Source organism: Sus scrofa, chromosome 15, assembly GCF_054392235.1.
Source record: "Sus scrofa isolate SSC_HxYL_T2T_F1_AM1 chromosome 15, Sscrofa_HxYL_maternal_Yorkshire_Landrace_v2.0, whole genome shotgun sequence".
Classification (NCBI taxonomy): Eukaryota; Metazoa; Chordata; class Mammalia; order Artiodactyla; family Suidae; genus Sus; species Sus scrofa.
In genome coordinates, this window is record NC_139397.1 from 41331128 (window position 1) to 41358030 (window position 26903).

General features: G+C 41.0%; 1 protein-coding gene across 4 annotated transcripts in view; it reads right to left on the reverse strand.

The window, feature by feature from the left end:
- Positions 1 to 26903, reverse strand: part of CNTNAP5 (contactin associated protein family member 5) — an 865075-nt gene that overhangs the window by 417637 nt on the left and 420535 nt on the right. For all 4 annotated transcript variants that reach the window (XR_014829313.1, XR_014829314.1, XM_021075830.2 and 1 more), the window contains one exon: positions 14460 to 14644. Coding sequence is in view for 2 of the 4 variants with exons in the window: in XM_021075830.2 (XP_020931489.2) it covers positions 14460 to 14644 (185 nt within the window). In the remaining 2 variants the exon portion in view is untranslated. The remainder of the gene's footprint in view (positions 1 to 14459; positions 14645 to 26903) is intronic.

The following is a 26903-nucleotide window of genomic DNA, read 5'->3' on the forward strand; positions in this document are numbered from 1 at the left end:
TTATTCTTCTTTCCATAGCCTTTGTCATCCTCTTTCTTATCAGGTAATTTATTTGTTATGTGTATTGCTTATAGCTCATCTCTGCTGCTAAAATCAAGCCTCACAGTGTAGGTGTTTTTGTTCTTTTCATTGACATATTCCAAGCACTTGAAATGATGCCTGATACATCACAGACACTGAATAAATATCTGTTGAGTGTTTTGGAACATCTATCTAAAAGAAGTTCCTCAAGGACACAGACTACATCTTGTTCATTTTTAAAATATTTAATGCAAGAAGTATGACTCAAACATAATAGAATCAACAAATATTTGTTGAATCAGATCAAAAAGAAAACACTAGCTATTTACTTCTAAAACTGCTTTACCTTGGTGTCCTGCTTTTTGTCACCTGAGCTGCTTTCTTTTCTTACTTTACTTATTATTAGCTCATTCTTAGAAAATTGAACGTTAAGGCGTTCATTGATCTTAGTGGTCAACAAAACCAGGTGTGAGCCTATAAAGTTTCACCCAGAGATACTGCACAACATGGTCCCTGTGGAAACCTGATGGGGTTTTGGTGTCACAGGTGGGCTCGGCCTGGATGAATCCCAGGAGAAAGCCTGCTTTGATGTTAAATGTATGAAGCCCCAGAAGCTGCCACACTCCTTTCCTTTGATCTCACTCCTCTTCTCTTGTCTGGCATTTGCTTGTCTCTTTTTCAATCTTTGATGTTACTTCCCTGGCAATGAGTTCATCCTTCCTTATTGGTTTTTTTCTCTGGCCCTGTCTGAATTTGAGTCTTCTTGCTCGAAAGATTCCTTTTTCTGTCAGGCTTGAATGTATGATATATTTGAAGTTTCTCATTAGTGAATATTTGTCTCACATTTGCTCTGATAGTCTATTTTGTAATGGAATGGATATGAAAAAGGATCCAAGCAGCTGTCTTTTCTTTCACGCTGTAAAATTTGTGCCAGCTTCGTGTTTGTTGAATTGTTTTTGTGGAGTTTATGGCCCTTCCAGAGGAACTGTCCAAGGTGGATAAGTTTCAAATGAGACCAGAGATCCCCATTTTCTTGTGGTGTCTCTTGAATTTAAATTTGGCCTGAATTCAAATAGGTTTTTTTTGGGTTTTTTTTTTGTTTGTTTTTTGCCATTTCTTGGGCTGCTCCCACAGCATATGGAGGTTCTCTGGATAGGGGTCGAATCGGAGCTGTAGCCGTCAGCCTACACCAGAGCCACAGCAACGCAGGATCCAAGCCACGTCTGCGACCTACACCACAGCTCACAGCAATGCCAGATCCTTAACCCACTGAGCAAGGCCAGGGATCAAACCCGAAATCTCATGGTTCCTAGTTGCATTCATTAACCACTGAGCCACAACGGGAACTCCCCAAATAGTTTTTTAAAAAAGAAAACTACTATGTGGGCCAAATGAGATGAGGTTAGTCCAAATCATTCCTGGTGTCATTATCTTGTGGCTTCTGCTCTATGGTTTGATTTCACTAGGAACTCTGCTTCTAACTTCTTTGGAACGTCTGATCTCTTTAACTTTTAGAGAGTTCATGCATATTGTGTCTTCATCTTCTTTTTTTTTTTTCCTTTTCTTTCCTTTTAGGGTTGCACCCTCAGCATTTGAGGTTCCGAGACCAGGAGTTGAATTGGAACTGCAGCTGAGGCCTGCACCACAGCCATAGCAACATAGGATCTGAGCCACATCTATGACCTATGTGCTGTAGCTTGTGGTAATGCTGGATCCTTAACCTACTGAGTGAGGCCAGGGATCAAACCTGCATCCTCACAGACATTCTATGTCGCTTCTTAATCCACTGGGCCACAAGGGGAACTCCTACAGTGTCTTACTGTTTTTGTCCCTCAGTATGTGTACCTCGTTGGGGTCATATACTGAGGGGAGGTGATTGTTACCTCTCCTTTATTGCTTCTCTCACCTATTCTTTCACAAATTCCCAGTGTCCCCTTACTTTTGGATAACTGTCCACTTCCATTTCTGTAGGGAAAAGAGCAAGTGCTATCCAAGGGGACACAGCACAGTCCTGTGTTGAATAGGATGGCCCGCCTTGTTGACATAAAACACCATGTTTGTGCCATGCCCAAGTTCCCCGCCTGTCTGCAAGGTCCACAGCTGCCCAGCTGTGCCCCGGCTTTGGCCCCTGACCCAAGTCCAGATATTGCCACTTACACATCAGTTGAATTTGGCCTCAGCACTCTCTCTTAGGTAAGGTTTTCTTCTAGAAATAACGACCACAGCGTGGACTGATTAGTTTTATACACTGGGCCCTATGCTGACAGCTTACTTTCTGTCTCTTTGCTATAACTTTGAAGTTAGATGTTACAATTTGTTCCAATTGAAAGCTGAAGAAAACGAGGGCTACAGAGGTCTGGCAGGTTGACTGAGGCCTTACATCAAAGAGGTAAAACTGCTGTCCCAGTCCCATCCCCTGAGTCCTTCAATCCAGGTCCCCATCTTCTTTTGCGTCTTTTTTTTTTTTTTTTTTTTTTTTGGCTGTGCCCATGGCATGCAAATGTTCGCAGGCCAGGGATCAAACCTGTGCCACGACAGTGACACCCCCAAATCCTTAACCACCAGGCCACGGGGGAACTCCCCCAGAGCCTCACTTCTTAATCATTGCACACACTGCCTCCCCTCCAGCTACTTCCATTTCTGCTTCCATCCAGTAACCCTCTCAGTGAATCACCACCCAGCCAGGGGCAAGAACCTATCTTGGAATGTCTGAAAATTTCCCATTTGTAAAGCTGAAGATCCCAGCCTTCTTGACACAGTGTGCCCCTCTCTGCTGGCCCCTTGAAGGGGAAGGAAGGAAGAGGTGATGTACAATTACAGCAGCAGAAACCCTTGGTGTTTTCTCAATAGCATAAATCAGCCCTCTTATTTCCTCTGCCAGAGTGACCCTAGGCTTTCAATCAACTAGCAGATTCCCCACCAGGGGCTTTATCAGACCAGCTTTCAAATTGCTACTGTGAGTGCTCCTGGCCCAAATGTGGTCCACTGCTAGTCTGTGTCTCCTTTCTCTAAAGGGGTGTCTTTTCACAGATTCACAGACACCAGAGCCTGACACAGTCCAGTTGGTTCAACACACGTTCATTTATTTCTTTTTGGCCACCCTGTATCACATGGAGTTCCAGGGCCAGGGATCAGATCCAAGCTGCAATTATGACCTAAGCCACAGCTTCTACGACACTGGATCCTTAACCCACTGTGCCTGGCCTGGGATCCAACCTGCGTCCTGGCACTCCCAAGATGCCACTGATTCCGTTGCGACACAGTGGGAGCTCCCACACTCATTTATTTTTGTCTGAATGAATTCACAAAATTGTAACCTTAGGTTATTTGAATAAGGGGTTAAATCCTGTACGTTCCAGCATTTGAGCAAGAACTCATAGGAAATGCTAGCTTCAGTATCCCCTATTCCCATGACAAGAGGGCCCCACTCTGGCTGTCCTCTGGTCACACCCTGCCGTATTAGGGGTGTGTCCCCACACATGGAAGCCAAGGGAAAATGACCATAGGAAGTGACCATCACCCTCCTAAATCATAATCTTCCTACACAGCTCCCCAGTTTCCCCCTAAACAGCCCTGAAACATCTTCCAGGGCCTGAACTGTCCTCCCCGTCTGTCCTCGTGAGGGTGGACCAAGGACCCACAGGTCCCAGCAGTGGCCAGGGGCCAGCTGTTTCCACAGTGGACAGGGCTTGGACATGTGGGATGTTATTCATTTGTCAAAGAAGGTAGTAGAATAGATGGTATTCAATGGTTTGTTAGCCTACTTGGAACTCTTTAAACATGCAGGACTCCACTGTGGGGGCCTCCATTCAGAATCCTCCCCAGGCCCTACAAGTATTCAAGTGGGGCCTGGCTAACTTTATAAGGTCTGATGGATGATGACAATCATTTAAATTCAGCCAGCCTCCAAAGGTCTTATTTGGGAATTCAAATCTAGCACCACACTTCTAGGAGTAGCTAAAATCACATGATAAGGGATTGTATCATGCATTCTTTTAGGGCATGTTAACAAAAATGATGATATTGAGGGTATACCACTGGCATCGAAACATTCCCTTCATTATGTTCAACACAATTAGGTGACTTTCCATATACACATCTCACTATTATAAGACTTGGGGAAACATACCATTAGCAAATCCATAAGTCACATCTTAAATTTAAAGCTAGAACAAAAAATGGCCCTGAGGAATGTGGTTGCAAGTGTTGTAGCCATGCAGAGGCTGGGGTAATGACTAGAGCCTGAGCTTGTTTCTTAAGGGATTACCCTCCTTCAGGGAGAAAACCCGGTCACCAGGCGATTTCTGGTGATGGGGACACAGGCCTAGGTACAAATCCTTTCCTGTTGTTCGGTGGCTATGGAGGCTCAGGTGGGAGGGTCTTTGGTCACTCCTGTCTTGGTTTTATATCTGTGATACAGGACATAGCCATCTCCCTCACCAGGTGCCTGAGGGACTCGACAACATCACGAGCTGCCATGCCAAGTAGGAGCTTGGTTGTGTCTTCTTCCCTGTTTCCCCCTTCCTTCCACTTTGCCTCTACTTATTTACCTTTATCTTGTTTTATTTTCTTCCACTTATTTTCCTCCGTGTAGGCCTTCTCTTTTAGTCTCTCAACTGAGATTCATGGATACCACTAGAGATTCTCATACTAAGTTAAATAAGTCAGAAATAGAAAGATAAATACCATATGACATCACTTATATGTGGAATCTAAAATACGGCAAAAATAAACCTATCTACAAAAACAAAACAGACTCACAGACACAGAAAACAGACTAGCGGTTGCTAAGAGGGAGTGGGTAGGACTGGGAGTTTAGGGTTAGTAGACGCAAACTATTTCATTTAGAAGGGATAAGGAAAGAGGTCCTATTGTACAGTACAGGGAATGATATCCAATCACTTGTGATAGAACATGATGGAAGATAATATGAGAAAAAGAATGTGTATACATGCAGGACTGGATCACTTCGCTATATGGTAGAAACTGGCACAACACTGTAAATCAACTGTACTTCAATTAAAGAAGCACGGATAACAATTATACTCTCACATGGTATCATCTGCAAAACAGTTTCCCTGGTGATCTATAATTATTACAATCACCAAATAAATAGCTATAGTATGTCTGGTCAGCGCTTTCATCATGTCTGTGCTCTAAGAGGGGATCTACTCAACAGCCCCACAGTAATGCAAGGCCCCGGCGGGTGGCCTCTGAGGATGGGGACCCATTAGGGACTCCTTATGGGAAGACAAGTAGGGTGTAAGTAGATATCTTTAAAATTCACAGAGATAAATCTTTTTAAATTTACTTAGCAAGTATTTATTGAGTATGCATTAGTTACCAGACACAAATCTAGAGAAATAAATTAGAGTAGAAAAGGGAATCTCAGCCCTCATGATGAGCTTAAGTTCTATGGTTGAGTTGGGGAGGAAGAGATAGACAATTAAAAATAAGTATATTTTATATATAAAATGGATAACCAACAAGGACGTACCATAGAGCACAGTGAACTATCCTCAATATTCTGTAATAACCTACATGGGAAAAGAATCTGAAAAGGAATGAATATGTATATAACTGAATCACTCTGCTGTATACCTGGAACTAACATGACATTACAAATCAATTAAACCTAAGTTTTTTTTAAAAAAAGTAAATTTAATAACATAAAGTGATAAGTGTTTCTGAAGAAAAACTATGAATACAAATAAATGAAGATAGCCATTTTAGAAGTACATACAGGGAATATCTTTTAAGTCATGTATTTGTTCTGTTACCTCAGTTACTTCTTAAAATACTTTTTGGTGGGAGTTCCCGTTGTGGCGCAGTGGTTAACGAAACCAATTAGGAACCATGAGGTTGCGGGTTCAATCCCTGGCCTTACTCAGTGGGTTAAGGATCTGGCATTGCCGTGAACTGTGGTGGAGGTTGTAGACACGGCTCGGATCCCGAGTTGCTGTGGCTCTGGCGTAGGCTGGTGGCTACAGCTCTGATTCGACCCCTAGCCTGGGAACCTCCATATGCTGCAAGAGCGGCCCAAGCAATGACAAAAAGACAAAAAAGAAAGAAAGAAAGAAAGAAAGAAAGAAAGAAAGAAAGAAAGAAAGAAAGAAAGAAAGAAAGAAAGAAAGAAAGAAATGTTTAAAAAAATACTTTATGGCATGTGCTATGAAATTCAGAAAGTTTCAAAAGAGTATATAGCAAAGAATAAAGTCATTTTCTTCACTGATGCCACTTTATTCTGATCTGCTTATCCGTGTCTTTCCAGAGATTTGTGTGTGTGTCCTTTCACAAGTCTATATATTCCTATTTTTTTTAACACATATACCATTTACACCACACTGCACAGTGATTTTTTTTTCATCGAACAATTCATATTGGAGATCGTTCCACATCAGAACATACGGGGCAACCTCATTATTTTTAATGGAAGCGTAATACTTCTATACAGGCTTGTCAAGCATCCACACAAAACAAGGTGAGCCGAAGGCCAAAGCCTGGCGGAGGCAGGGGTAGAGATAAAGGAGCTAGTGTTAGATGCAGGGATGTGTGACTCCCACAGACAACAACGTGAAGAAGAGCTAAACAGGGCTGCTGCCATGGTCCCTGCCCCACACACAACACAGGTGATCAGTGTGAGGGCCAGATGTCCAGTGTGAGTTGTTCTGGCCTGATTCTAGACTTCAGCTAAGCCATGTCATGTGATGCACAGATACAGGTGGGAGGGGGCCTTGGAGCACCTTAAACAGGCTCCATCCTTTTGTGTCTCTGGAATTTATAAGGCATCTTGCAAGACTCGGGTCAGCTGTGTGCGTGGCTATGGCTTCATGTCCCATGGGGAAAGTGTGAGGCCACCTGAGTGCCCTGGCAGAGCTGTTTCCATACAGGGCTTACCGTACTTTTAATTCACCCCCTTTTGATGAACTTCTGGGGACTCTGCAATCTCCTGTTATTCCTGTCATATACCCCAAGGCACACATTCGCTTATACCTGTAGGATAAGTTCCTAGAAACAAAGTGTAGGGTTGAAGATCTGTTTCAATTCTGAAGATATTGCCCTTTCTTTGATACTGTATTCATTATAGCCCCACTAACTATGGATCAAACAGTTCGGTTCCTTCCCATCCATGCCAACATTACAACATTTTGTTCTTTGCAGTCTAAATTTAAAAGACTACCATGGCATGAATTTGCATTCCTTCCTTTCACAAGTGACGCTAAACATCATTACACATATCGTAGAGCAAATAGTATATTTTTATATATTCATGTTCTTTATCTATTTTCCCATGGAATTAGTTACCTTTTAAAAATTATTTGTGGGAGCTTTGCATTCATTAATTAAACATTGAAATACTTCTAGTTATTGGGCTGATGATATCAGTGTGTTTTTGTGACAGTTCATGTGGTTTTGTAAAAATTTCATATGGACAAAATCTGACATATGTTTTATTTCCAGGTTTCTGATGTTTATGTCATATTTGGAAAGACCTCCCACAATCTTTAGTTATAAGAGTACTAACTCATATTTTCTTTCAAACTTCAAAAAAACTTATTTTTGGCAACACCCACAGCGTGTGGAAGTTGCCAGGCCTGGGATCAAACACGCACCACAGCAGGGACTAGAGCCACTGCAGTGATGATCCCCAATCCTTAACCTATTGAGCCACCAGGGAACTTCAATAAAACTTATTTTTTAAGACATATGTATACACATGTACTTTTAAATGTTTAGAGGATTTAGTTTAATATAGTTTTTTTCTTTCTTTCTTTCTTTCTTTTTTTTTTTTTTTGGCTTTTTAGGGCCACACGCACAGCACATGGAGGTTCCCAGGCCAGGGGTCCAATCGGAACTACAGCTGCCAGCTATGCCACAGCCACCAGCCTATGCCACAGCCACAGCAATGCCAGATCTGAGCCACATCTGCGACCACAGCCCACAGTAACGCTGGATCCTTAACCCATTGAGCAAAGTCAAGGATCGAACCTGCAACCTCATGGTTTCTAATCAGATTCGTTTCCACTACACCATGACGGGAACTCCTTTTTTTTTCTTTTTCTTTGCATATGAAAATTCTCAGGCTGGGGATCAAACTTGCACCAGAGTAGTGACCCAAACCACAGCAGTTACAATGCAGGATCCTTAACCCACTGTACCACCAGAGAACTCCTACATTTTTTAAAACTAAGAATTCTTATGAAATATATACTGGAATTCCTGTTGTTGTATAGCAGAATTCTTATTAAATATATATATTGGAGTTCCTGTTGTGGTGCAGTGGAAATGAATCCAACTAGTATCTATGAGAATGCATGTTCGATCCCTGGCCTCGTTCAGTGGGTTGGGGATCCAGTATTGCCATGAGCTATGGTGTTTGAATCCCTCATTGCTGTGGCTGTGGCATAGGCCAGCGGCTGTAGCTTGAATTCGACCTCTAGCCTGGAAACTTCCATATGCTGCTGGCTTGGCCCTAAAAACCAAACAAAAAAATATATACATACATATATATATACATATATATATATACACATATACATATATATATTTAAATGTATTTTAGTATTTATGATGTGATAATACATAAATCATATATTTTAAAAGTCTGTTTTTAATAGTTTTGGTGCTGGCAAGATGGCTATGTGAAAAAGGATCACTGAGCACTCTTGGTAAGAAAAGACTTCTGGGGTTAGAGACTCTCGGAAAAATGGAATCTCACTAAGATCCTAGAATAATTCTCTCTTTTCTGAAACCCTTCTGCTCCAGACTGGAAGTAAAATGAATTGCTATAGTCTTTCTCACAAGCATGGAAAATCACCTGGGCTGAGTGATGTGAATACAGTGACATTCCACTTAGAAGTAAGGAGTCTTCATCCTTCCTGCTCCCTGTTGTTTCAGCAGAAGATTCTGGGAGCCCTTTTCTGTTTGTCTTCCAGATGGGAGGAGAAAGTGGCAGCTACACATATCTGACCACAGAGAATCCCCTACTAGGTGCTTCACAGAAAGTCACTGTGTCACCTGATTGATGCCTAGAGGAGGTCTAAGATGGAGGAATGAAAGCTACCATATTTTCTTGCCAGATATGAACACATAAAGCTACACTTTGAGGAGGAACCTAGATTTTCATAATGTAGTTATTCCTGATGTAGAAATGATGGGGCCCAACTCCAGAGCAGCAGACATGCTCTAACAATGGGTTCCTGGAACTCGGGGACCTGAATTCAGTCATTCCTCTGCCTGGTGTAGCAGGGCTCAAATGTGTGCATAGGGCCCCATGGCAGATCTCAGACCAAGCACCTAGATTCTGATTAATAGACAATATTGCTATAAAATAGACCTTAGATTCTCTATTGTTAAAAAAAGTCTATAAATAATAAATGCTGGAGGGGGTGTGGAGAAAAGGGAACGCCTCTAAACTGTTGGTGGGAGTATAAATCGGTACAGCCGCTTTGGAGAACATTATGGAGGTTCCTTAAAACACTAAACATAGAACTATCACATGATCCAGCAATCCCACTCCTGGGCATATATCCAGAGAAAACTATAATTCAAAAGATACATGCACCCCAATGTTCATAGCAGCACTATTTACAATAGCCAAGGCATGGAAGCAACTTAGATGCCCATGACAGATAAATGGATAAAGAAGTTGTGGTACATATACACATGGAATATTACTCAGCCATAAAAAGGAATGAAATGATGTCATTTGCAGCAATATGAATGGGTTTACAGATTCTCATACTAAGTGAAATTAAGTCAGAGAAAGACAAATATATGATACCACTTACATGTGAAATCTAAAACATGGCACAAATGAATCTCCTTATGAAGCAGAAACGGACTCATGGACACATACAAGAAATTTGTGTTTATCAAAGGGGAAAGGAGGTACAACAGAAATTAACATTGCAAATCAATATACTTCAATATTAAAAAAACAGACCTTAGGTTCAGATATCTTATTTACCAACAAGGGTGATAATGTTGCTTCTGGGTCACTGAGGTTAAGAGTTTTCCCTTCCTGGGTTTATACAATTAATTAGTGATAAAGTGGTGATTACAACATAGTTTCCTGTCCCAGTGCTCCTTTCTGTCCACACAGCCTTAAAGGTGAATCTTCAAAGGCAGGAGAATTCCAATTGTCTAAGAGCCTTCTCCCAACACATGACACTCCTGATCCAGGGCAGCCAACAACTAAGGTCACTGTTACAGTAAGTCTATCTTCTTTTATTTTCTGATGAGCAAGCAGGCTACACACTCTGGAAGAGGCTTGGGTTCTCTGAAGCAGAGGTTGCTTCAGAGGAACATTACAAGGTGTTTTGTTTGTTTGTTTTGTTTTCCCTAGGAAGCACTTTTTATAAGGCACTACAAAATTCCAGCATTTCTAGCAAAAATCTGTTCTAGCTTCATAAGCTGAGTGACATCACTGGATTTCTTTCCCTAGATGCTGACATTCACTCCAATGCCTCTTAGCTGTGACTCCATGCAGATTCCCGACCCTGGAGACCACAGGCATTAGTTTGAAAAGAAATGTTACTTCAGGCAACAGGGTGAACTTGAGTACCAGCTCTCAGGCCATGAGAGTCATGTATCTGGGAAACTAGTGAAACTTGATGATGGTGTGCTTTTTATTGTCTTCAATCTCAAAGAAGATATTTCTTTGCCTTGAGATAATTTATTTTTTTAATTTTTATTAGAGTATAGTTTATTTGTAATGTTCCTTCGATTTCTGCTGTTCAGCAAAGTGACCCAGTCATATATATACATACATTCTTTTTTTTCATACTTTCTTCCACCATCTTCTAACCCCAAAGATTGGACATAGTTCCCTGTACTGTACAGGAGGACTTCCTTGCTTATCCATTCGAAATTCAATCTTGTGTGTGTTTTTTGTTTTTTTCAATCACTTGAACGAAATTGACAAAGGAGAGGGGTTGATATTCACAGTCTTCCTGTTTTCAGCAACTCAAAAACAAAACAAAACAAAACAAAAAACTACCTGGTATCTTGCCTTCTGACTCAGAGTGACACATTCTCTGTTAATGACCAGCTTATCTTATCCACAATATGTTAAACCAAGATTGGGAACAAAATAGAAGATTATTTTTTTTAAAGGGCTGCTTCTGCAGTATATGATGGAAGTTCCCAGGCTAGGGGGTGAATTGGAACTATGGCTCCCAGCCTATCCCACAGCCACAACAATGCCAGATCCGAGCCACATCTGTGAGCTACACCACAGCTCACGGCAACGCTAGATCCTTAGCCCACTGAGTGGGGCCAGGGATTGAACCCTTGTCTTCATGGATAGTATTTGGAATTGTTACCAATGAACCACAACAGAAACTCCAGAAAGAAATGATCTTTCTGACAGCTCAGGATAATGATGGGGAAAAACATCAAATTTGAAGCTCTCAATTGCTCGTGTCCGCCCCCCACACCCAAGCATGTCTCCCACTAATGATTGACATTGCCTAACAGGGTTTCCAACCATCTGTCCATCCACCCACTCCGTCCACCTACAGACAACTCTAAGCTCCAGAGGAACCTTCAGAGTAACAGCTCCAAAGAGTGGTTCTTAAATGCCAGTGTGCATCAGAGGCACGTGCAGTGTTGTTAGAAAAAGCGACTGAGCCCCTCCCAGAGTTTCTGATTCCAGAGGTTTGGATGGGACCTGCATGTTTTAATTTCTAACAAATTTTCAGAGGTGCCAATTGGGCTGGCCCTTGAAGCACAGGTTCAGAAGGACTCCTCTAAAACATAAGACTGGTCATATCACTAAAATATCCTTCTGAGGCTCTGTTTCCCCCATAGTTCAATGTCCCGTCATCACCTGGGTCTCCCCTAATTCTTACATTTTATCTCATTAATCCCCTGCCACAAATGGTATGTTGATAAAGCTTTAAAATCCGGCTGTTTAAAATAGACTCAACAGATACAGAAAACAAACTTATGGTTAAGAGAGGGGATGAAAGGGGGAGGGATAAATTAGATTCTGGGATTAACACTATTGTATATAAAATAAATAACCAACAAAGACTTACTTAACACAGGGAACTATACTCAATGTCTTAGAATAACCCATTATGAAAGAGAATAAAAAAAGAATATATATACATATATGGGGAGTTCCCGTCGTGGTGCAGCGGAAATGAATCCTAGTAGGAACCATGAGGTTGTGGGTTTGATTTCTGGCCTCACTCAGTGGGTTAAGGATCCAGCGTTGCCGTGAGCTGTGGTGTGGGTCGCAGATTCAGCTCAGATCTGGCATTTATGTGGCTGTGGTGTGGGCCAGCGGCAACAGCTCCGATTGGACCCCTAGCCTGGGAACCTCCATATGCCACGGGTGTGGCCCTAAAAAAAAAAAAGACAAAATACATATGTGTATATATATGTATAACTGAATCACCTTGCTGTACACCTGCAACTAAGACAATATTGTAAATCAACTATATTTCAATAAAAATTAAAATATTACATGACACACACTGATACCCAGACACACAAACACCTCTGTATATGTATGTGTGTCTGAGCATACGCATGCATTCTAATGTTATTTTACTTATATCAGCAATGTGTAGACAATTTACAGACACTAATAGAACATACCATAACATTTATTATAAACCCCTTAAAACTGATTCTCATAGAATTCTTTTGTTGACTTTTCACTGAATTCTTTTATGCCTAATTACATATGGTCTCTGTCACATATTCTTAATTTTTCAAATGACCCTTTATAGATATAAAAGTTATTATTAACATCTAGCCTGGAGGAAACAGGCTTCAAGCCAGACTTGGCCTGCCAGCTATAGTCTGCCCATTCCTGCTCTAGACAATCAATAAAACAATAAATCAAAGCCTGACTTATAGTATTTGCCAATATCACTGGTGTAAATACCCCCACTGCGATGGATTTCAAACTATCACATGGATGTCACTAAACATGGAATTGGGAAAAGGTGCACTTTAGCAATCCACTAGAGTGCATTTCAACCAGACAAATGCAAAAGAAGTAATATATCTCAAGCATATATAGATAGATGCATAGAGATACAGAGATAGATAATAAAATAATTAGGAAGCAATGGATTTATTATCTTTAAAATACTTTGATGAATTATAAGAAGTATAAGTTTAATTTTTCATAATGGCTATATTTGCCAACCATCCTACAAAATTCCTGAAAATCTACCACCTGGGCTTTCTGAGACAGTACCAGCTGGCTCCAACATACTCCTGCCAGCCTGTTGTTTCAAATCCCACAGATCCTGGACCATGACATCTCATGCCCTGTGCCCTGCACGGTGCCCTCTCTGGCCTGGCCTACCTTTTTTGCCTTCCTCATCAAGCTAACCTTCTCTTCTTTCCAGACCCTGTAGCATCATCTGCTGAGAGCTTACAAGGTTGAGGCAAGTGCACTCTGTTCTGCATCCTGTAGGGCCCAGGGCTGCTCTCCAAGGCAGCCCTTCACCTCCTTGTTCTGAAGTGGGTGTCTCAGGTATGACTCAGGTATTAGATTCTAATTGTCTCCAACTCAGAGATCCTGCTTTAGTCATCTACAATTTCTACTGCCTAGAAGAGACCCTGGTATACCATAGGGCCAAATTAAATTCTCCTTGTGCTAAACTACTAGCAAAGATGGGTAACTCTTGGCCACCAGTTTGCAAAACATTGTGCATCTTTCTTTATATTACAGACTGGTGCATTTCATTGGGCCATTTCTACAAGAGAGAAAGTCCTTGTGTATTGGTCCAAAGTTTGCACAGGAAAGAAAATGAAAACCAAGAGCCTATCTTGCAGATTTTATATTTCTTTGGATTATGTTTATAATTTCTTTTTATTTTATTGAGGCATACTTGACATATAACTCTTTCTTAATATAATTTCTATATTTTCTATTACCCCAGCTAACTGAAATTGCTTTTTGAAAGAAGAGCTACTGAATGCAACCAATAGACTAGACAGTGATAAAGGAAGGTTCCAAAAAAGAAAAGAAGGAAGGGAGGGAAGGAGGCAGGAAGGAAGAGAGAGAGGGAGGGAGAGAGAAAGAAAAAGGAAGGAAGGAAGAGACAGGGAGGGAGGAAGGAAAGACAGAGAGAAAAAGAAGAGGGGAGGGAGGAAGAAAGGGAAAAAGGAAGGAAGAAAAAGAGATTTTAAAAAGTAAAAAGGAGCCTCACTGATTTTCAAATGTACACAATTAAGGTGATGCCTTGTGAGTTGCTGAGTCACTGCAATATTGGCCAAGGTGTTTCCCCCAGGCTCATGGCTCAGGCTCCTCCATGGGCTCCTCCCTGCCAGGCTGCCTGGGCATAGATGGAGGTGAAGAGAAGTCCCAGAGTAAGATTTGTCAGGGCCCCGCACCTTCTCAGTTGCTCTTTTGCTTATGGATCCCAGGCAAGGGGCTTGGGGATCTGCAGAGACAGTCAACTCACCTCATAATCGATGTCCAAGGCGTCTGCCTCGCCCTTGGTACGGAAGTGCTGCGTGTGCTTGTCCACGGTGAAGTTCACCTGCTTGCCCACCCTCTCCAGGAGGACGGAGTGCCAGTGCTGGTCGTCCAGGAGGCTGCCCAGGGTGGCCGAGGGTGGGCTGCTGCTGAGCCGAGGTTTGCTGTCATCTGTGAAGGGGACAGGAAGACGGGATGGTGTCTGTGCCCAAGGGTGGCCTAAAATGCTGGAACATGCCGCAAGCAAGGCCAGCTCTCTGCATCCCCAGTTAAGATGATGCTCAGGCTACAGGCCCAGGAGTGTGTTGGGTGTGGGTGTGAGGCATGGGTGTGCGACCTTTCCCCACAGATTCCAGGACCCAATGCTCCATCAGATGGTGACACACTCCCTTCTAACCATGAAAGGACATGTTGTCAGGAGAACAACATAATTAGAGGAACTATACCCTACTGGCCACATGAATCATGTCAAAAACAGGAGTTAGAAAGAATGCGTGTTCGAGCATCTGAATGGCTCTTAGAAGAGAAAGTGAATCTTGAGTTGTGCTTTGGGGAGTGGATGCTGGATGAGTACAGGGAAGAAGGCAGCACACTGAGTTCAGTACATCAGGGCAGAGGCAACGGTGAGAAAAAAATCCTTTCAGCCGCTGTTTTCAGAGGCCCCCTCTACAAACGGCACTCAGGTAGGGATTCCAGAGCCTCCAAGATGGATGCCCTACGGGGAAATTATCTGCATTTGATAAATTAGGAAATGAGGCCAGTGGAGGTTAGGCACCCCAAGGCGGAGGTGCAGCCAGGGTTCAAATCCAGGTTCACTGAATACTGTGGACTCCGACCATCACGACAAGGGTCATATGAACTGATTCAGCCTAAGCTCTGTGTGGAGGACACTCCTTGGAGGAGGGGAAAGTTTCAGGTGAGAGGAACTTTTTCAACCAAATCTGCCTGGTCTTCTCCTCTCTGTCCCTCTCCCAGTTTTCTGGAAATTCCTGTCTATGTCTTTCTGTTAAAAGGATTACAGTTTTGTTTGTTTTTTTTCCCCAGCAGAGTGGCTCAGACTTAGCAAAATGAACAGTTTCATGCAACTAATTTTACATATATATATATATATATAAAACCTTCCAATTTTTAATAGTTTGTGTATTCGGTCCCCTTAGTAACTGAAAACTAAATGTCTCTCCTTTCTCCTAAACTGTGTCTTGCCAGAACAGCCTGCTCTGTGGTGTGGCATTAAGGGGGCAGGTGCTGCCTTCTCCCCTGTAGGCTGCTCACTCCCACCTCCATTATGGCCCCCAGTCTCTGCTTCCTGCACAGAAGGAACAACACTTTCTTGCTTCATATGGGGAGGGGGTAGAGGCAGCCAAACTATGATAATGAAAAATAAGAGCAGATGAGTTCAGAGCTGATTTTATTTCCTTGATGTATTCACTGAAATATTTATTTGTTCCACACCTTCTGAATTCTTACAATGTGTCAAATTATGGAAATAAATTAATATTTTTCTTTTTCTTTCCCTTCCTCCCTTAGTTCTTTGTTCTCTTTCTATTTCTCTGCCTCCCTACTTTCCTTCCTATCTCTTTTCTTCCTTCCTTCATTCCTTCCTTCCTCCCCCTCCTTCCCTTCCATCCATAAAGAGTATTGATACTGGAGTTCCCATTGTGGCACAACAGAAATGAGTCTGACTAGGAACCATGAGGTTTTGGGTTCAATCCCTGGCCTCGCTCAGCAGGTTAAGGATCCAGTGTTGCCGTGAGCTGTGGTGTAGGTTGCAGATGCAGCCTGGATCTGCCATTGCTGTGGCTGTGGGGTAGGCTGGCGGCTACAGGTCCGATTAGACCCCCTAGCCTGGGAACCTCCATATGCCACGGGTGCAGCCCTAAAAAGACAAAAAGACAATAAATAAATAAATAAAGTACTGATATCTACCTGTCTTGCTTACAGTGACAGATGATGTAAAAAGGAGATACAGCTAAAAGGCCCACTTCCCTCTCTGAAGGTTTTAATGTGGAGATTCAATAAATGAATTGATTAAAAGCCTGCTGATGGTATTAACAGCAGTTAATACAGGAGGCCAAGGAAATGCCAGGTAGGGAGCTGTGGAGACCAACTGACAGAGTGGTGCCAGGCCTGAAATTTGGCCAGAACAAGGGACACTGTTTCCTGGCCAGGAGAAGCAGGTACCAAGGCTGGAGTACAAGGGAACATTGTGGAGGGGTGCCACATAGCAGAGTCCATGACCACATGGGGCTGGCTTGTGCCACCCAGGACCCACGAGCTAGCATGGGCTCTGCTACAACTTGCGTTTTGCTTTTAAGAAATGGGAGCCATTGCTGAATTAATAAGTCAGGGATTACTGACTCAGACTAACATTTTAAGAAGGCTCTTTTGACAGCTGCAGGAGAATCTGATTAGAAGGCAAGGCTGGCATAAACTGGCAATAGTCTGGGTGGAGAATGAGGGGCTCAGGGAACAAGACCACAGAAGGATGAAGTCCAAGTGCTGACGGGGTGTTAACATGTGGTGGCCTGGGATATCATCTGGATCATGGTGGGACACTTAGGAATGACTTAGGGCTTTTGCCTAAGGAAGTGGGTAAAAAGTGGTACCAGTCAAAACCAAAACACATGTTTCTGTCTCTCTCCCCCTCCACCTTCTGCACACACACACAGCTTTTATCTATATCATAGAACATGTTCGAGAGCTAATGATTGAAGGAAACCTAACACGCCTTATAAACTATGAGCTCTAGGTAATATAGTCAAATATGTTAAATATTAGGATTTTGCTTTAAATTTGATGTACATGTCCCTCTTTTTCCTTAAAAAGTAAAGAGCCATTTAACACTGATTTGTTAAGAGTAAGTCCAGGAGTTCCTCTGGTAGGGAAGCAAGTTAAGGATCCAGCATTGTCACTGCTGTGGTTTGGTTTGATCCCTGGCCCCAGAACTTCTGTAAGCCAGGAGTGCAACTAAAAAAAGGAAAAAAAGAATACACACAAACATTATAGTTTTGAAAATATAAAGCCACTATAAGTAACAAAAAGGAAAAACAAGTAAAGGAATCTTTTCCCCCTCTTCATTTGTTCTTATGTGTTGTTTTGGGTAGACTTTAGTGGTATTTTGATTTCTTTAATAAAGCCGGTAGTAATGATTAAAATTAAATATTTTAATATTTTTCTCCACTATCATTTCTGCTTCAAAAGACAAATTTAATTATGAATAGGTCAAACTGACTGTATTTTGTACTTAACTTTTTGGATAAGGTAGTGAATCTTTCTTTTTTACTTTTGATTCCATCTCCCCCTCTTCCACATCCTTTATAGGCAATCACTGTTATTAATGCCTTGTTTCTCCTTACAAAAAAATAAAATGTAAACATAAGCAAACAAGCAAAAATGAGTACTCTTTATTTTCTCTCATTTAATTTTTTCCCTAATGGTGGAATACAAGGCACATTTTTCTGTACCCTTTCATCTTCATTTAACCTATCCTGAAAATTTTTTCCTATCAGTAAATAAAAAGCTTTTTATCCTTTTTTCCAGCTTCATAATATTCAATTGAATTACACACACACACACACACACACACACACACACAAATATATATGTGTGTGCGTGTATATATACATATTTTTTTTAAGAGCTACATATGGAATTTCCCAGGTTAGGGATCCAATCAGACCTGCAGCTGCTAGCCTACACCACAGCCACCGCAGCACTGGATCTGAGCCATCATCTGCAGCTGACGTCACAGTTCACAGCAACAGCAGATCCTTAACCCACCAAGCAAGGCCAGGGATTGAACTGACATCCTCACTGAGTCTACACGGGGTCCTTAACCCACAGATCCATAATAGGAACTCCAGAATGATAGATATTTTTAACCAGTTTCCCTCTGACAGATCTTTAGGTTTTCTATCTATTGCTGATAACTAAAACTGCTGACCATCTTTTATTTAGAAGTCATTCAGCATGAGGACAAGCATTTTATAGCATATATTCTCAGATGAGGAATTGGTGGTCAACGGTTTTCACTTTTGCACTTTTGACAGGCACTGCCAAGTTGTCTTACATAAAAGTTTTACCTATTCAAACTCCTAGTAGCAATTTCTGAGAGTGAATCTTATCCACAAGTTTCCTAAGAAAATATGTTCAAGCTTTTGGAATTTTTTTTTCTCTTTTTGCTTTTTAGGGCCGCACTCGCAACATATGGAGGTTCCCAGACAGGGGTCCAATCAGAGCTGTAGCCGCTGGCCTATGCCACAGCCACAGCAACTCCAGACCTGAGCCACATCTGTGGCCTACACCACAGCTCATGGCAATGCCAGATCTTTAACCCTTAACCCATGGAGTGAGGCCAGGAATTGAACCCGAAACCTCATGGTTCCTAGTTGAATTCATTTCCACTACACCACCATGGGAACTCCTGGAATTTTTAAGTAATAAAATACTGTACACCTCAATGGTTTTAATAGGCCTTTGTCTTAATAGGAATGTGTTTGAAAATATTTTCATTTTCATTTCCTTTTTGGTGATATATCTTCTCATACCTCGTGCCTATTTTTCTATTAACTTTCTTATCAATGTGCATTTAGTCTCTTGTCTGTAATATAAATTGTGGCAATATCTGTTTGGTATTCTTTATTTTTCTTTTGGTTTGGCTTTTGTTTCTCTTTTTTTTAAAAAAATTAATTTACCACTAACACATTTTTGTGCTGAAAAATCCATCACTTATTATTAGAGAAATGCAAAGCAAAACTACTATGAGGTACCACTTCACACCAGCCAGAATGGCCATCATTAGTAAATCCACAAATAACAAATGCTGGAGGGGGTGTGGTGAAAAGGGAACCTTCCTACACTGTTGGTGGGAATGTAAGCTGGTTCAGCTACTATGGCGAACAGTATGGAGGTACCTTAGAAATCTATACATAGAACTACCATATGACCCAGCAATCCCGCTCCTGGACATATATATCCAGACAAAACTTTCCTTAAAAATGACACATGCACCTGCATGTTCATTGCAGCTCTATTCACAATAGCCAAGACATGGAAACAACCTAAATGTCCATCAACAAACGACTGGATTAAAAAGATGTAGTATATATACACAATGGAATACTACTCAACCATAAAAAAGAATAAAATAATGCCATTTGCAGCAACAGGGATGGAACTAGAGACTCTCATACTAAGTGAAGTAAGTCAGAAAGATAAAAACAAATACCATATGATATCACTTATATCTGCAATCTAATATATGGTAAAAATGAACCTCTCCACAGGAAAAAAAATCATGGACTTGGAGAAGAGACTTGTGGTTGCCAAGGGGGAGGGGGAGGGAGTGGGGTGGATTGGGAGCTTGGTGATAATACATGCAAACTATTGCCTTTGGAATGGATTAGCAATGAAATCCTGCTATGTAGCACTGGGAACTATGTCTAGTCACTTATGATGGAGCATGATAATGTGAGAAAAAAGAATGTACACATGTATGTATAACTGGGTCACCATGCTGTACAGTAGGGAAAAAAACTGTATTGGGGAAATAACAATTAAAATTAAAAAAAATAAATTTTTAAATGAGAAAAAATGCTCAACATCACTGATTATTAGAGAAATGCAAATCAAAATTACTATGAGGTACCATCTTACACCACTCAGAATGGCCATCATTAATAAGTCCACAAATAACAAATGCTGGAGATGGTGTGGAGAAAAGGGAACCTTCCTACATTGTTGGTGGGAATGTAAATTGGTACAACCACTATGGAAAACAGTATGGAGATATCTCAGAAAACTAAATATAGAACTACCATATGACCCAGCAATCCCACTCTTGGGCATATATCCAGACAAAAATTCCTTGAACATGCACCCATATATTCATCGCAGCACTATTCACAATAGCCAAGACAGGGAAACAACCTAAATGTTTCATCAACAGATGGAAAGAATTAAGATGTGGTGTATAAGAGTTCCCATCGTGGTTCAGTGGCTAGCAAATCCGACTAGGAACCATGAGGTTGCACGTTAGATCCCTGGCCTTGCTCAGTGGGTTAAGGATCTGGCACTGCCATGATATGTGCTGTAGGTTGCAGATGCAGCTCAGACCCTGCATTGCTGTGGCTCTGTCTAGGCCAGAGGCTACAGCTCCTATTAGACCCCCAGCCTGGGAACCTCCATATACCGCGGGCGTGGCCCTAGGAAAAAAAAAAAAGACAAAAAAAAAATGTGGTGTATAAACACAATGGAATACTACTCAGTCATAAAAAAGGACACGATAATGCCATTTGCAGCAACAGGGATGGAACTAGAGACTCTTATACTAAGTGAAATAAGTCAGAGAAAGACAAATACCATATTATATCATTTATAGCTGGAATCTAATATATGCTACAAATGATCCTTTCCACAGAAAAGAAAATCATGGACTTAGAGAACAGACTTGTGGTTGCCAAGGGGGAGGGGCAGCAAGTGGAATGGATTGGGAATCTGGGGTTAATACATATAAACTATTGCCTTTGGAATGGATAAGCAATGAGATCCTGCTATATCTGGGAACTATATCTAGTCACTTGTGATGGAGCATGATGGAGAATAATGTGAGAAAATATATATATATATATGTATATATATGTATATATATGGCTGGGTCACTTTGCTGTACAGTAGAAAATTGATATAACACTGTAAACCAACTATAATGTAAAAAATAAAAATCATAAAAAAACTCTTTTTCTTTTACTTCATTTCATTTGGAATTTATTACTGTGATAGCAGGTACAGTTTCACCTTTGTTTTATATTTTTATGTAGCTACCTACTAGTTCCATGTTCACTATTTTAGAATCTCTACATGATTTGTTTATGTGAGTCAGGTGTATGACTTTCAAATACCCTAAGAAATACTACTAAATTGGATGCACTGATTTGTTATATTCATTAGCTCAAGATTCTTCCAGTAGGTAGACCAAGGTCTTTAAAACATGGACTTTCTGGTAGTAAATTTCCAAACTAGTGGCTGCCACCATAGTCTCCTTCATCCCCTGCCACCAGCATCACCACCATCTCAATGAACAGTAGGAAGCAGAGTCAGCATCCCAAACTCTGTCCTGGTTCTCAGCAAGATTGAAAGTCAGCTTTATTCTCCCATGTCCTAATCTTAGCTCGCAAGTTTTACAGCACTCATTCCATCCCATAATGCCACTCATAATTCTAAGACCTCAAAAGTAATAAAAGGTATAACTTCTTAAATAAAATGCAGCTACTTCTCTCTTACTGCATGTAATGAAATCATAAGCCTTAATTAATTCCCTTAACTTTTCATGCCAATTAGCTCATAAAATTTTCATGAATACTTAAAGCAATTTGCTAGCCTTTGTTCCAAAGAGAATTAATAGGGCCCCTTGTTTACATTTTTCATTTACTTCACCAATTTCTTAAACTGTCCAAACGTACTACAAAATGATATCCCATCCTACCAAATTACTGAAAAGACAGCTTTCAGTAAGTGCTGAACAACTTAAAAAAAAATGTTTGTAACTTTTTACCTAATAATCTACTTTCTGAATATCTATCCTAAGAAACAAAGTGAAACGTGATATTTTCTTCAAAATGCCTAATAATTTAAAAATTGAAGGTAATAATCTAATCATTTGCAAAGAAATAGGAAATAAACCTTCGAATAAGCTTATATAGAATCACGAGATGGAATATTATGCATGCATCCAGATGATGTTTATAAAGTACTTCTTTCAAATGTGTACTCTATGATAACTGCCATTTTTCATAAAATAGTTACTTTTAATAAAGGTGATATTTAATAACATACACCTTGATGATTTAAAAAATATAAAAGCAGGAGAAAAGTACCAGTGCAGAATAAATCACAATTATGGAAAAGAAAGAGGTAAGTACATGTGCAAATAAAATCCAAGAATGCATTTACTAAAATATTAACAGATTTTGATTTTTTTTATTTTCTTCCTATATTTCAGAGTGAGCATGAATATCATGATAATGAGGAAAATAAATAAACTTCATTAAAAACATAATCCTTCCCCTGCATAGCTGGTGCACTGAAAACTGTACAAGTGGTATGTAAATTTTGATTATCTCCTACACTACAATTTTCCCCAGCCTCCCCAAAGCATGTGGAGTTTCCAGGCCAGGGATCAGATCCAAGCTGCTGTTGTGGCCTATGCCACAGCTGCAATAACACTGGATCCTTTAAGCCACTGTGCCAGGCAAGGGATCAAACCTGTGTCCTGGCACTGCAGAGACGCTGGTAATCCCAATGCACCACAGCAGGAACTCCATAGGAATCTTTTTAATTAACAGAAAAATGGTACATATGAATGTATTTCATCCATCCTTTCCATTTATTATTCTATGCTAACACTTAGAAATCTAGTATTGAAACAAAGTGAGTGAAAGTCAGCCTGTTTGAACAACTGGATAAACAGGAAATTCTGCTATTCATCAAGCAGAATGTTTGAACTGTATATCTACTAAGTGTTAACCAGGAAGAAAGAAGAATGTTAGACTCAGAAAATATTCCATTCTGCCTAGAAATGTTCATTAATAGGAATTACAAAAATTTCTAGTAATAAACTACATAACTAGAAATTACAAATTACCCAATAGCCCGTTGTGTCTCAGTGGGTTATGAACCCGACTAGTATCTATGAGGATATGGGTTCAATCCCTGGTCTTGCTCACTGGGTTAAGGATGCAGTATTGCCCTGAGCTGTGGTATAAGTCACAGATGCAGCTCAGATCTGGCATTGCTGTGATTGTAGTGTACACCAGCAATTACAGCTCTGATTCGACCCCTAGCTACAGCTCTGATTCGACCCCTAGCGTGGGAATGCCATATGCCACAGGTGAAGCCATAAAAAGGAAAAAAAAAAAAAAGAAAAGAAAGGAAGGAATTACAATAAAAATGACCTTCTCAAAAGATTATCTAACTCTTTATCCTGTCATAAATATTTCAAGTTTTATCTCAGTGGCACTGTGGTTCAACTACTAGCTTACCTAATTTCCAATTTATTAAGGCAAGATAAAAATTCCTATGGGAAACTGTGTAGGATAAAGACAATAAAAATATTAATAAGCTATCTTTTAGGCCAGAAACACATTAGGAAAGAAAACAACTCATAACTAATTAAATAAAACGTTGTTTCCTTGTCATTTGAGATATATCTATTTATTTTTATTTATTTATTTTTTAATTTTTGGTTTTTTAGGGCTGTACCTGCAGCATACGGAAGTTCCCAGGCTAGGGGTATAATTGGAGCTGTAGTTTCTGGCCTACACCACAGCCACAGCAACAAGGGATCCGAGCCATGTCTGCAACCTACATCACAGCTCACAGCTCACGGCAACACCAGATGCTTAACCCACTGAGTGAGGCCAGGGATCAAACCGGTGTCCTCAAGGATGCTAGTCTAGTCAGATTTGTTACCACTGAACCACAATGGGAACTCAGATATATATCTAAAATGAAACAATGTAAATATTATTCAAGTATGGTGCCTAAGTGACGGCTCTCACAAAATAACAACATTAAATACATCTTACATAGTGTTTAGCACAAGTCCAGAAATGCAATAAACATTTCATAAACATGTAGAAGTTGGCTCATCAAAATGCTTGAAATTCAAAAAGCTAAAGGAAATGTTCATTTGACTCTGGAGAATGTGTGCCTGATGTCCCAGGATTTCTCAATAGAGCTGGTTATGCAATCAAGTGCTTTGACCCTGAACCCAACCCAGCGTTGGTTCCCCAGAGACAGTGTGCTCTGGAGTGTTTATGCTATTCTTGGACTCTCACTTTCCTAAAGCTGCCCTTATTGCACAGACTGGACTCTTGTAAGGATGAGTGACTTGCATGTACTACTGATGTTCTCTTCAGGTCTCACAGCAACTCCCTGTCATGTAATACCCCTGTTCTTTAATTCTCCCCACTGCGTGGATGGGTTTGTGCTGTGATATTTCCGCAGATGGAAAAATGGCCACAGATCATCCAAATGAGATGAGAAGAGGAATCTCTATTAAGTCCCCCTTATTGACTGAGAGAAGAACTGCTTTCCCATAAGTAGCTCCAGAAAAATCATTTTTCTACCCTAAGAAAGGAGTCAAAGGGGAAGGCCTAGTTCAACTGCAGCACCAAAATGAATTTTCCTGGAAATTTCCATTGTGGACCAGCAGGTTACAAACCCAACCAGTGTCTATGAGGGTGTTGGTTCGATTTCTGGCTTCTCTCAGTGGGCTAAGCATCCAGTGCTGCCATGAGCTGTGATGTAGGCCAGCAGCTGCAGCTCTGATTCCACCCCTAGCCTGGGAACCTCCATATGCCTCAGGTTCAGCCCTAAAAATACAAAAAAAAAAAAAAAACCTTACCAAGCCAGCCTCCATAGGGGTAACTAGGTAACAGGAATCAGAATGTCATCAAAGAGCATCACATGTAAAGAACCATTGCACAGGACCTCTGCAGCTGGCCATGGTTCTGAACCCCTGCACTCAGCCCCAATTCCTGATTTGTAGTCACAGGTTGGATAAGGACAACACACTGGAGAAACTAAAGGAAATACTGTAGGAGTGTCCATCTCAGCAGGCAAGATAGACTCCTCCTTCATTGGTCCAGCAGCATTTTTCAGCCCATTAACTTAGAATTTTGGATTCCTTCTCCCTCCATCTCCTTCTCTCTCTCCCTGTTGCCCTCTTCCTCTGCCTGTCTTCTTCCTCCACCCCTTTCTTTCTGGATTCATTTCTTTTGGAAAAGAATTCATCATAGAGCGTATGAACTCTTTACATTTGAAAGATGTATGGCGACATGGAAAGAATATGAATTTTATATTATATGCAAAACTTTTTCATAAAGAGCTAAAGAAAACACTTGGAAAATATACCAGAATGTCAAATGAAGGATGACTTGTTTATAGGATTTTGAGTGATTCTTTTTTGTCTCTTCTTCATAATTACTTTTGTTTTTTCCTCAAGTGTTCTACAAAGGACCTATACTTTATAATCTGAAAATAATGGGTTAAAAAGTGGCAAATAGGAAGTTCCACGGTGGTCTAGTGGTTAAGGACTCAGTGTTGTCACTGCTGTGGCTCTGGTCACTGCTGGGGTGAGGGTTCAATCTTTGGCCTGGGAACTTTCAGCATGCCCCAAGCACAGTCCCCCAAAATTCAGTAAATATGACTAAATTTCTTTTTTGTCTTTTTAGGGCCACACCAGCAGCATATGGAGGTTCCCAGGCTAGGGTGCCTAATCGGAGCTGCACAGCAACGCAGGATCCACAGCAATGCAGGATCCAAGTTGCATCTGAGACCTACACCACAGCACATGGCAACGCTGTATCCTTAACCCATTGAGTGAGGTCAGGGATTGAACCCGCACCTTCATGGATACTAGTCAGGTTCATTAACCACTGAGCCATGATGGGAACTCCAAATGTGACTAAATTGTAAGAGTAGCTATAGTTACCAGCTGTGTGATTTGAACAAGTGATTTATCCTCTTCAGCCTAATATTCCACATGGGTAAGTTGGGGCTAACACATAAGTACTTACAGCCTGCTTTGCAGACCAGGTGGGCTCTGTACACTGCAGGAGTTCTGCATGGGTCAAAGCTTCATCAGAGGAGAGATCGAGGACAGGCTCAAGCTGAGCAAGCCAAATGAGAATGATGTGTATCTGTTTCAGGCTCTGATAGGTGAGATGAAAACCCCTGCTTCCAAGGTACTCAATTTGCTTTGAGTACCTACTTCAGGCAAAGGCTCCTCGCTTCTGGCGCTACAGCCATGAACAAAGTGTTGCCTTGCCTTTGTGGAATCTGTTACAGAGTCTCTCTTGCGGGCAAATAAAAGCCACTATCATCCCCTTTTTCTCCTTAACTTAGTGCTTGCAGAGATCTACTGGCTACAGATGAGGGATGCAGAGCTAAAGAACTAATATCTGTCAATCTCGCTCTAGAGAAGGAACACAGACATGTGTGTTGCTGAACAAGTATCCTTGGTGACTGCTTACCAGAGATAAGTACAGGCAACAGTCCTGGTAAACTGACGCAGATGGGTCAAATCCATAAGCAGATGAAAAGATGAAGAAATTCCCGTCTGCAGAATAGAGACTAAATGTATTTTTACTCCTGAATCACTCACTGAATGAGATTTTCCTTTATTGCCACCACATTTAAAATATAGGGCAGACAGAGAGGGGAAGGGAGTGGAATAGACAGGGAGTTTGGGGTTAGTAGGCACAAACTATTTCATTTAGAATGGATAAGCAACGAGGTCCTACTGTACAGCACAGGGAACTATATCCAATCTCTTGGGATAGAAAATGATGGAAGATAATATGAGAAAAATGTATATATACATATGACTGGGTCACCTTGCTGTACAGCAGAAATTGGCACAACATTG